The 12021-nt window shown below is 42.9% G+C and overlaps 1 protein-coding gene across 1 annotated transcript; it reads left to right on the top strand.

The window, feature by feature from the left end:
- The first annotated feature begins 4046 nt into the window (after nucleotides 1-4046).
- Nucleotides 4047-7379, top strand: LOC123450049 (receptor-like protein 7). The gene has a single exon (XM_045127448.1). The coding sequence runs from the start codon at nucleotides 4117-4119 to the stop codon at nucleotides 7207-7209; it is 3093 nt and encodes a 1030-aa protein (XP_044983383.1). The 5' UTR covers nucleotides 4047-4116; the 3' UTR covers nucleotides 7210-7379.
- The last annotated feature ends 4642 nt before the right edge of the window (nucleotides 7380-12021 follow it).

The following is a 12021-nucleotide window of genomic DNA, read 5'->3' as shown; positions in this document are numbered from 1 at the left end:
TGTTCTCCTGGTTTCTAAAATGTGTTTAAACATATTTCAAAATGTCACAAGATTTTGACAAAAAAAGGTTTCGAGCCTACATATCAATGTTATATGTGCCCACAAAGTCGTTTCGCAAAAAAATTGATCAAAAAAAAAAGTCATTTTGCAAAAAAAGGGGAAAAAATTGTGTCGTGTGTGACAGACAAAATTCCGTGTTAAAATGGTCTTCTTATGATACATTTATTTCGTTTTTACACATGCCATAGTAAATGTCGGTATTTTGATGTACTTCCTCGGTTCTTAAATATATATGACCTTTAAAAGGTTTTAATAGTGACTAGGTACGAAGCAAAATGAGTTAATCTACATCCTAAAATATGGCTACATACATTCATACGTAGTTTATAGTGTAATCTCTAACAATTTTTATATTTAAGAACAGAGGGAGTACATGCCAAATATTTGTTTACTTTTTTTACGGTTTAAAATGTTTTTCACTCGTAGCAGGAGCATATGCTCCGATGTGCCAAAGTGAATTTCTGTTAGTCTCACAAAACAAAACCCTGCACGCTGCATCGTTCCCATGATCCTGTTTTCCAACACAACGTGACAGAGTAGGCGCCTAGCCAGTCCATCCAGGGAACCAACATGTTAGGAGGACACTGGTATTTTCAGTCTAACAGAATTTAAGTTTTAGACTTGACATTAGTATTTGTATTTTTCTAAAATTATAGGCATTTCGATGATATGCGTTTGGTGAGATAAGACGTTCCCGTTGACTACAAAGACATGTGTGACAACTTCACCAATCTTAAGATAATGTGTTCACACTAACGGAAAACAGACCTTTCGTACGGACCTTTAGTCCCGGTCAGAATTGCTAGGCGTCTCAAACGGCCTTGGTCCCCATTGGGTCACTATGCCTTGGTCTCGGACCTTGGTCAATCTTAATTAGAAGTGCAACTATGAGAGAACAGAGATGAAACTGTCGATTTGTAATATTTGGGTCGGCCCTGGTCCCCTGTTGGGTCAGCAATGCCAAACAATTTTCTCGGAATGGGTGGGCCGGCGGCCTCTCAAACGGCCTTGAGGCCAATGGGGCCAGGGCCGGGTCGACCCATTCTCATCTCGAGTTTTGCGTGTAGACGCATGCCTTGGACGAAAAACAAGAAAGTTTATTATTTCACAATTCACACTATAGTCAAACATCCAACCGCGACTGATGGAGACCGGCCGGCCGCATCGATCAGGATTTGGTCACGAGTATGTGCACTCAAGTTGTCTCTAGTTAGTACGTTGGGTGCAATTCGTATTTTCACACTAAATATATAGTCAAACACCCAACCGCGACTGATCGAGACCGGCCGGCCGCATCACGACTGAAGTTGCCACGACTATGTTACTTGCGTGCAAAGGCGTAGATGACCACGTATTTTCTTTCAGTTTATGGAAACATCACCAGACAAGTGTACAGGTGCGTGTCGATTACGGCCATGTTTGAGGTCAGCACAGACGCATGGTGTTCATTACATCCATACATACACGTCATTTATAGACTCCATCGAAAATAAATTATACAGCAGGCTGTCTGTTACGTCAGCTAATACTCTAACCGCATATGACTATCCCAGCCCATGACGTGCGCTCGATCCGGCCTATGACTAGCGACAGACTCGGTACAATGGAAAACAAGTCGTCTGTAGACAGCGATTTACACAGTAATAGATTGTCGATATTTCTACAGACAGGCTAGACTGGTTTTTCCTTTCTCTCTCTCTTTCTCCACCATGTCATTTATTTACTTACGTGGCTCTTAGAACATGGTTAATAGTATAGCCAGCTGCTGGCTTATAACTGACATATATAATAGTTGATTAGAAAAGTGTATTATTTTTTATTATATGACCCATCTTTTATTTTTACAGAATGCCTAGGAACACGTGCTAGAGCTGGCTCTTAATTAAGAATCTGCTTACTTTTTTTTTCCTCTTCTCTTTCCTCCAACTAAACAAAAATATATTGTTTTATTTTTTATAGTTAGTTGACTCAATTTTATTGTACTTGCTTTTATTACAGAGAGCTGGCTGCATAGCATTGTATTATGCGAATAATGCTTTTGGCTCCCGAGCTCACTGGAGGCCTTTAAATTCAAACTTCAAATTCAGTGAAAATTTGTATTTTAATGTTTCAAAAAATTCTGAAAAAATACATAGATAGATGAAGGTATAATACACAAGTGTACATTTTCAGAACAAAATACGTTGAAATGAGGGCTGCGCAAAAAAGACAAATCTGAGGCTGTTTAACACATATTACTATTCATCATTTCAGACCATGAATTTGTCTTTTTTGTGCAGATCACGTTTTAAAGTATTTTGACCTGAAATTTCACACACATGTAGGTTACATCCTTACATACATGCATATTTTTTTTAGAATTTTTTGAACCATAAAAATTTGAATTTGAATTTTTCAAAAATAAAGGCCTTCATGGAGCCCGGCCTCCAAAACGCCATTCTCTGTATTATTCCCTAATAAAGCTTCGAACGGCTTCGACTCCTTCTTATCCTATAGCTGCGAGGGAAGAAGTTATATTTTTCTCTCAATCATATCAAAATGAGCCTTGGCTTGACTTATGACTCCTCTCATACATACTCCCTTCCCTTCGTTCGAAAATACTTGTTGTTAGGTATGACTGGATGTATCCAGATGCATTTTAGTTTTATATATATTTAATTTTATTTGTTTCTATGACAAGTAATTTCGAACGAAAGGAGTACTATAGAAGAATGCAACCAAAAAGCAGAGAAAAGAAACACTACACGATAGGAAGAGTAAATTGCTCAAAACCACCGGATTTTTGGCTAGTGTACTCCAAAACTATCATTTTTGCCGAAAATCACAAAAGACCATCACTTCTGCGCCAACTGGATAACAAATCACACTGATTCTTGCATTAGCTCGTTCCAACAGTGAAACAGACAAGTTGGGCCCACCTGTTACGCTGATGTGGTGTGCTTACGTGGACAACATGCTGAGTTGGACAATGGACCCACTTGTCAATAACTCAAGAATTTTATCTTTTTCTTTCTTCATCTCCCCCGACGAGTAAATTGCCCTCCCTACGCTCGGCCTTCATCCAATGCCGGCTCCGGCCAGCTCACCTGACATGGTGGCACTGCCATACGAGCTCCCTCCGCACCAGCTGTCGGATCCAGCCACCGGTCGCCGGATCCACCCCGCAAGGCACCGTGGTGCGCTGCCTCCTCCCCTACAACATCGAACTCGGCGGCACGGCGCGGATCGACGCTGAGCTGCAGCACTGCCGCAGTGACTGACCACCCAAAGCACCTGTCAGGGCGAACGGGCAAGCTAGCCGTGCCTCGAGCTTGATGGAGCGGGCGCGCGGCGGCTCAGCCTCGCCGGATCTGGCAGGGGTACGAGCGGGCGGGGGCTCGGTCTCACCAGAGCTGGCAGGGGTGCGGGCGGGCGGGGGCTCGACCTCGCCGGAACTGACAGAGGCGCGGGCACGCGGGGCCTCTGCCTTGTCGGAGCTGGAAGGGACACCGACACGTGGGGATTCCACCTCGTCAGAGTGGGAAGGGGCGCGGGCACTCGGGGGTTCAGATTGGCCGTAGCCGACAGGGTTCGGACTCGTCGGAGCAGGCAGGGGCGCGGGCTCGTGGAGGTTCGTCCTCGCCGAAGCGGGCATGGTCAGCTGTCGTTGTTGTTCTTCCACCGCTAGCGTTCCTATGGAAAAGAATATGGATATGAGAGAGAAGATAAGAGGTGTGGCTGACAGGTGGGACCCCATCCATCTCAACAAGTCAAACATTGACTAGGATAAGTCTTTGCCACATCAGCCTAAACAGACGGGTCCCACGAATCAATTTTGCTGTTAGACACGCCCAATCTCGAATCAGTGCGATTTATTATCCATTTGACGCAAAAGTGATGGTCTTTTATGATTTTTAAGAAAAATGAGTACCCTAGCTAGCGTCACAAATATGATGGGTTTGAACAATTTACTCGTGTAGGAAGAGGAACAAGGGCTGCGTGTGCCCGTGTCGTTCGATATATATATACAAGGGCGTGGGCAACAAGAGAAATGAGTCTAAAAGTTGTCAGTATACGATGATCTCCCGTAGCAGCCACCAGCAGCAGCTCCTGCTGTGCCTGCTCCTTCACTTGTGCCTCGGGATCCAGCTCTCCTACTCCCTCGCCACCACCAGCAACCAAACTACCGCGCCAGCAGCAGCCGTTCCGTGCCGGCCGGACCAGTCCTCGGCACTGCTCCGGCTGCGCCGTTCCTTCCCCGCCACCACCGACTCCACATGCACCCTCGCGTCGTGGCGGGCCGGCACGGACTGCTGCCACTGGGAGGGCGTCACCTGTGCCGCCGCCGCCGATGGCCGCGTCACCACCCTCGACCTCGCCGAATGCCGGCTGCAGAGCGCTGGCCCTGGCCTCCACCCGGCGCTTTTTGAGCTCACCTCCCTGAGGTACCTGGACCTCTCCTTCAACAGCTTCAACGAGTCGGAGCTCCCGGCCGTCGGGTTCGAGCGGCTCACCGAGCTCACCTACCTCAACCTCTCCTACACCGACTTCGTAGGCAAGATACCACACGGGATACGGCGGCTCAGTAAGCTGGTATCCCTGGACTTCACCAACTGGATTTATCTTGTTGAAGGTGACAACGACTATTTCCTGCCACTCGCCGAAGGAAGGTGGTCCATGGTAGAGCCAGACATTGGATCATTCCTCGCTAACCTTAGCAACCTCAAGGAGCTTTATCTAGGCAACGTCGACTTGTCCGGCAACGGGGCAGCATGGTGCAGTGCCTTTGCCAATTCCACTCCACAGCTTCAGGTTCTCAACCTACCAAATACCCACATCGATGCTCCGATTTGCGAATCGTTGTCCACCATTCGCTCACTGACCAAGATCAACCTCAACTACAACAAAGTGTATGGCCAAATTCCAGAGTCCTTTGCTGACTTACCTTCCCTCAGTGTTCTTAAGCTTGCCTATAATCGCCTCCAAGGACGGTTCCCGATGAGGATCTTCCACAACAGAAACTTAACGGCTGTTGATGTTAGTTATAATTCCAAGGTATCTGGTCTGCTTCCCAATTTCTCATCACATAGTATTATCAAGGAACTGCTTTTTAGCAACACTAACTTCTCTGGTCCCATTCCGAGGTCAATAAGTAATCTCATATCCTTGAAGAAATTAGGTATTGCAGCAACTGAATTTCACCAAGAGCAGCTTCCCACTTCAATTGGTGAGCTCAGATCATTAACATCACTACAGGTTTCTGGAGCTGGTATAGTAGGACAAATACCATCTTGGGTTGCAAATTTGACTTTTTTGGAAACTTTACAGTTCTCCAACTGTGGGTTATCTGGTCAAGTACCTTCCTTCATTGGTAACCTCAGGAACCTAATTACGTTGAAGTTGTATGCATGCAATTTTTCTGGTCAAGTTCCTCCACATCTATGCAATCTTACTCAATTAGGCACCATAAATCTACATTCCAACAGTTTCCGTGGTACCATCCAACTCAGCTCATTCTTCAAAATGCCCAACCTATTCAGCTTGAATCTTTCAAACAACAAGATTTCCGTAGTAGATGGAGAATACAATTCTTCATGGGCATCCATCCAAAACTTTGATACTCTATGTCTAGCATCTTGTAACATATCCAAGCTCCCTAATACCTTGAAGCACATGCATCACGTTGAAGTTCTTGACCTTTCAAACAATCACATCCATGGCCCTCTACCTCAGTGGGCATGGGATAATTGGATCAAATCTCTCATCTTGATGAACATATCATACAACCAATTTAGTAGTGGTATTGGATATGGCCCTGTCATTTCTGCTAATATGTTTGTTATCGATATCAGCTATAACCTATTTGAAGGGCCTATACCTATACCAGGACCGCAGAACCAACTGTTTGATTGCTCAAACAACCATTTCTCATCCATGCCATTCAATTTTGGTTCTCACTTAAGTAGTATTTCCCTACTCATGGCTCCTGGAAACAAGTTGTCTGGAGAAATTCCACAATCAATCTGTGAAGCAACAAGCCTTATGCTCCTTGATCTCTCCAATAATGATTTGATTGGCTCCATCCCTTCTTGTTTAATGGAGGATATGAGTCGCCTCAGTGTATTAAATTTGAAAGGAAATCAACTTCATGGAGGATTACCAAATAGCCTGAAGCAAGATTGTGCATTTGAGGCATTAGACTTTAGTGATAATCAGATTGAAGGACAATTACCTAGATCTCTAGCTGCTTGCAAAGACTTGGAGGTTTTTGATATCGGGAAGAATCTTATTAATGATACATTTCCTTGTTGGATGAGTATGCTTCCCAAACTTCAAGTCCTTGTTCTAAAGTCCAACATGTTCATTGGAGATGTGGGGCCATCTATTTCAGAAGATCAAAATAGTTGTGAGTTTGGAAAACTTCGAATTATTGACTTGGCTTCAAACAATTTCTCTGGATTATTGCGAAGTGAATGGTTTACGTCAATGGGATCCATGATGACTAAAGATGTCAATGAGACGTTGGTCATGGAAAATCAATATGATCTACTTGGCCAAACATACCAGTTCACCACTGCCATCACATACAAAGGATCTGATATTAGTTTTTCTAAAATACTGAGGACCATTGTCATCATTGATGTTTCTAATAATGCATTCTATGGCCCTATTCCCGAGTCAATTGGGGACCTTGTTCTAGTCGGTGGGCTAAACATGTCACATAATTCCCTCATTGGACCGATACCATCTCAGTTTGGCATGCTACATCAACTTGAGTCACTAGACCTGTCTTCAAATGAACTTTTTGGAGAGATCCCATGGGAGTTGGCATCATTGGACTTTCTTTCAATGTTGAATCTATCCTACAACCAGCTGCAGGGAAGAATACCCGAGTCTTCCCACTTCTTGACATTCTCTGATCTCTCATTTTTAGGAAACGTTGGCCTTTGTGGGTTTCAAGTGTCCAAAACATGTAACAACATGACACCAGATACGGTTCTACATCAGTCCAAGAAGGTATCAATAGACATTGTACTATTCCTTTTTGCTGGATTGGGATTTGGTGTCGGATTTGCAGTTGCAATTATCTTGACATGGGGAATCTCAAGGAGCCTATCCTTACCTTTCCAACAATCCACCATTGTCGAGGATAATGTTCGCCTTAGTTGAAATATGTGTGTAGGGATATTAGTGCATGCGTTTGTTTTGTGTTAGTTGTAGTCTGCGGTTGAGGCAGGCTTGATTCTATTCTCTGTATAGCTGTATATTGTAACGTGGAGATCAAGCCTAACTCTCGTGTCTCAACCATGTAATCTTGTGTTGGCCCTTGAGCCTATATATACACGCATGCGTCCCTGCAGATATACATACGCTTCAGCTAGATCTTACATGCCAATCATAGCCTTCCTCTGATGCATGTCGGCCACCGCCCTCACCTCCCCCACCATCTCCCCCACGATCTGCCACAACAGCAGCAGGAAACACTCTGGAAAATCCAGATGCATGACTTTTATGCACAATGATGATGCTGATCATGGCGCATGTCGGCACGGGACAAGACAAACAAAATTGCTTGCTTGCCGTCGTTTGGGCCGGACAAGGACATTTCTCATGTGTCTATGTGTGGTTTGCTTGTATCGGTTTTTATCCGGTTTTTTAATTAACTAGCAAAATGGCCCGTGTGTTGCCACGGAAGAAAAAAACATAATCTCCAATGATGATGACCACATTATGTTCACATATCATCGCTTGATTTAGAAATTTTGTGTTCAAACGCAAGAAATTGTTTTTCCTTTAAATTTATTCACAAGTTGAAGCAATCTTTACATTTTCAAAAAATATATATCATGGTTGTCAAAAATCTTGGTAACTCAAAGATTTATTCTGAATTTTAAGATTTTTTTTAGAAAACATACAATAATAATCCGATCCATCCAACAGTTAATTCTTCAAAATTCACACAGGTATATTTGTCACAAAGACTTAGAAGCATTAATGTTTAACTACATACATTAGATCTTTCGTGAACAATTTTACAAATATGGGAACGATTTTAAAATCAAGAACATTTTTACAATTTACGAACATTTACTAAAAATCATGAATATTTTTTATATTTCGAACGGGTTTAAATATTTTCTTTTGAATTGGCCATCAATTTAAGAAAAGACGAACATAATTTTTTATGTTGGAGGATTTTATTTTAAATTCAGAAACATTTTTGAAATGCATGAAGTTTTTATGAATAAACAAACATTTTTATAAATCAGTAATATATTTATTAAATTCATGGACATTGTTTTAGAATTTGCAAAACAAATATAAAAATTCGGCGCTTTTTTGAATCCTATTTTTAATTCAAAATAAAATTCATCAGCATTTTAATCCAAATTCCTATTTTTTAATATGCAAAAGTTTTTGTAATTATAAATTACTTAAATTATAAATAAACAAAAATGGAACGGGAAATTTTAAATTAAAAAAAAGAAACTATCAAAACAGGCATTAGCTATTTTTAAAATTTTAGGACATATTTTGAATTAGAAAGCATTTTGTTAAATGCCTTTAATAGTTTTTAATACATGGAATTGTATTTGAGATCATGGACTATTCTTATTGTACAAACATTTTATTGTATATGCGAGCATTTTTTACAAAACTCCGAGCAGTTTTTGAAGTCACAAACATTTTAATTTTTTAAATATGTTGATTTATAACTTTCAGTTTATTAAAATTTTAAAGATTATTTGAAGTTTTAAATTTTTTAAAAGAAAAAAATAAAACAGAACTGAAAAAAAGTAAATAAACGGAACTAAAAGCAGGCGCCTGTGCATGGGCCGGCCCATACGTTGTGCTGGATATTCTCCGAGCGTGCAGAGCGTAATATAGGCGGCTTTTACATGGGCCGGCCCAGTACAAGATTTTTCGCTTTGTGAAACGTTTTCTATTACTTACCGGTGGCATGGTGGGTAATTTATGCAAACTTTAGGGGTAATTTTTAAAACGGACGACCAAAAACCGAATTTGCTTTACTATATATATATATATATATATATATATTAGGGAGAGATTAGACAATTTTCTTCCGCTTAATTAATCGATTATGCAAATCTTTTGCCTCTGCTAAATAAAATGTTCAGAGTTCTCACAAGCAGCAGCCCTCCAACTCCAAAGTCCCCTCCGGCAGGGCACCGGGAAGGGTCTCCAGATGAGATATCGCGGAAACGGAAGCTTGCGGCGGCGGAAAAGTGTTTTCGTGGACGCCCTGATTTTTTCTGGATTTTTAGGAAATTTATAGGCTAAAGACCTAGGGCAGGGGAGCGCTAGGGGGGCCACAAGCTTGGTTGCCGCGACCTCCCCCTGGCCGCGACAACAGGGCTTGTGGGCTCCCTGTGGGCCCACTTGCTTGGCCCTCAAGCCTCCTGATCTTCTTCCGTTCTGGAAAAGATCATTTTGGGGATTTTATTCCGTTTGGACTCCGTTCCAAAATCAGATCTGAAAAGAGTCAAAAACACAGAAAAAACAGGAAGTGACACTTGGCACTGAGTTAATAAGTTAGTCCCAAAAAAGATATAAAAGGTAAACAAAACGTCCAAAGTTGACAAGATAACAACGTGAAACCATAAAAAATTATAGATACGTTTGAGACGTATCAGGGACCTCAACACCAAACTACCTCTTTGCCTTGTCAACTATGGCAGGTACAGTAGTGTTGGGTGTGATGTGATAGTTTCAAGCATTTTGTTACCAAGCCATTTTGAGCTAATCCTTGTCTTCCCAGACTGGGTGGGAGACGTGTGCTCCAATATCATCTTCTTAATGCAGAAAGTGGGCTCATTACATAGGTGGTCTTTTCATAGCTTTGCTCCTTCTATCAGAGGGGATTACAAAGGACATTGGTTCATGTCCATCATCATCAGCTTCAAAGCCTGTATCATCCTCTTCTGAAGATGGATACCAGTCCTAACTGCATAATTAACCCTAACTTGAGGGTTAACCTGCTGCAATGGATTATTTTCTTGCGCTGCATCTGCCATCTCTGGCTCAATATTGGGTCATTCTGTGTCCCGAGAAGTAACTAACATGGTGAAGGAAGTGCTTTTATTGGCTTATAGTTTACACTCTCTTATGTACCAACAAAATCATTTGTTGTTTTGTGCACAACACCCGACTCATTAACAACAAATACTATAGGTGGCCCCACTGTTAAATCTTCAATTGTTTCAGCTGGTTCCACTGCTTCATCTTCTGCATTTTTTGTGAACTCGGGATTGCTTAATATTTAACTTCCCCTCTTTAACATACAAAGGCAATGTCTGACTGCTTCTAAATTAATTAATCATCTCATCTACTTCAGTGTTGTTTCTGATGACAAAAATCCCTTGCAACCCTATGCCTTCCTTCCTCAAGTAGCAAATACTGTCATCACTTCCATACCAATTTCTGACCATCACATTAAGCAAACTGCCATAATTGATGTCTCTCTCATACATCTTCACAAGCCCATACTTTTTTGCAGCATCTTTAGAAGGAAACTGAAAATATAATGACCAAGGATCCTCAGGCCTAGAGAAGAAAAAACAAAATAATAGCAATTTTAGTATAGTGACACAACAAAGTCTATAACAGATTCACAACAATAAGTACCATAAACTAGGCACCACAGCTAGAACTAACCCACATTATCCTAACTAAGTAGTATTGCTACATCTAACCGTAGGTTTTTGGCACTCGGATTACCTGGGTGGAGATGGAGCGAAGGGGGATACTTCCTCCCCCAACGAATGAGCCGTCGTCGCAACCTTCTTTGCCTCTGCAGCATCCTTGTCTGCCTCCTCCGCATAGGGGGACGACGTCTGCAGGACACATTTTTCCACTGTCGACGAGTCCGAATCTAGGTCGCAGAGGCCATCGGGGTTGGGCCCAGCTTGCCAACAGGGTCCCATTGCGGGCAGTGGCCACCGAAAGAACGAGCACCACCGCAGTCGAGACCTTCTCCGCCATTGCCGCCGTTGGAGTTGGTCGCCATGAGTCGCGTGGGAGGAAACTAAATCGGGAGTGAAGGAAACGGCGGGTGGGTGACCTAAGACACGGGGAAGGAATCGACCGTCTCTCGCCGTCTAACGGCACCCGTCATCCCACGCCACGTCAACCCGACAGGTTGGTCCCACCTGTCGGTTTGGCTATTTTTGCGGCCAAAACGGTGAGTCAGTGTTCCGCATTAGGCATTAGGCTGACATCTGGTGGTTTTTTGTGACCTGGCTCAAATTTGGTACTAACCTATTATCCTCGCCCCAAGTGTGGTAGTTTTGGGTAAATAACTCACGTTTGCTCCAACAGACACGCGCTAGCACGACGCTTAATCCAGCAGTCCCACTTGCAGCAGCCCAGAGTTTGCTGCGCGTGGGAGCGGGCGCACCAAATATGCAACGTACGATGCCGTTTTGATCCGTGCGCTAAATTTATTATAGCGCGTGTGATTTTTGCGCGGCTGCTGGAGCGCTCTTTCCTATCTCTGGCGTCAAAAAACGAATATTTTAACGCGTGGGGCAAATTTTGGACGCTTGTTGGAGATGCTCTTAGGTTGAGAAGATTGTAGGCAGGGTGTAAACTTTTGTATGTTTAGCATTATTGACAACAACGAGCTATAATGACGATGACAGTTGGAGCAAGAAGTGTGAATGGCACATGGCACTAGAGCACTTAGGACGGGGTAGAAAAGAACGGGCTTCACATTGGAACAAGATAGGGGTGCTTGGAGAGAGCAGGGGAGATGGAGGGCGTCGACTTCGATAGCGGCATCGAGCAGTTGAGCGTATGTAAGTTCGTACCCGCTTGTGATGGATGCCTCTCTATGCCCAGGTGATCATCTCCAGCAGCTCCTGAATGAAAACATAACCAACATGGCGAGAAAGTAGAAAAAATCAACAAAAGGCAAACTTGGACAAGGTTAGGAGGTCATTAAAATAAACATCAACAAAA

This window comes from Hordeum vulgare, chromosome 4H (genome assembly GCF_904849725.1).
Source record: "Hordeum vulgare subsp. vulgare chromosome 4H, MorexV3_pseudomolecules_assembly, whole genome shotgun sequence".
NCBI lineage: Eukaryota > Viridiplantae > Streptophyta > Magnoliopsida > Poales > Poaceae > Hordeum > Hordeum vulgare.
Note: the sequence above shows the minus strand (reverse complement) of the source record. Positions and strands in the feature narration are given on the sequence as shown.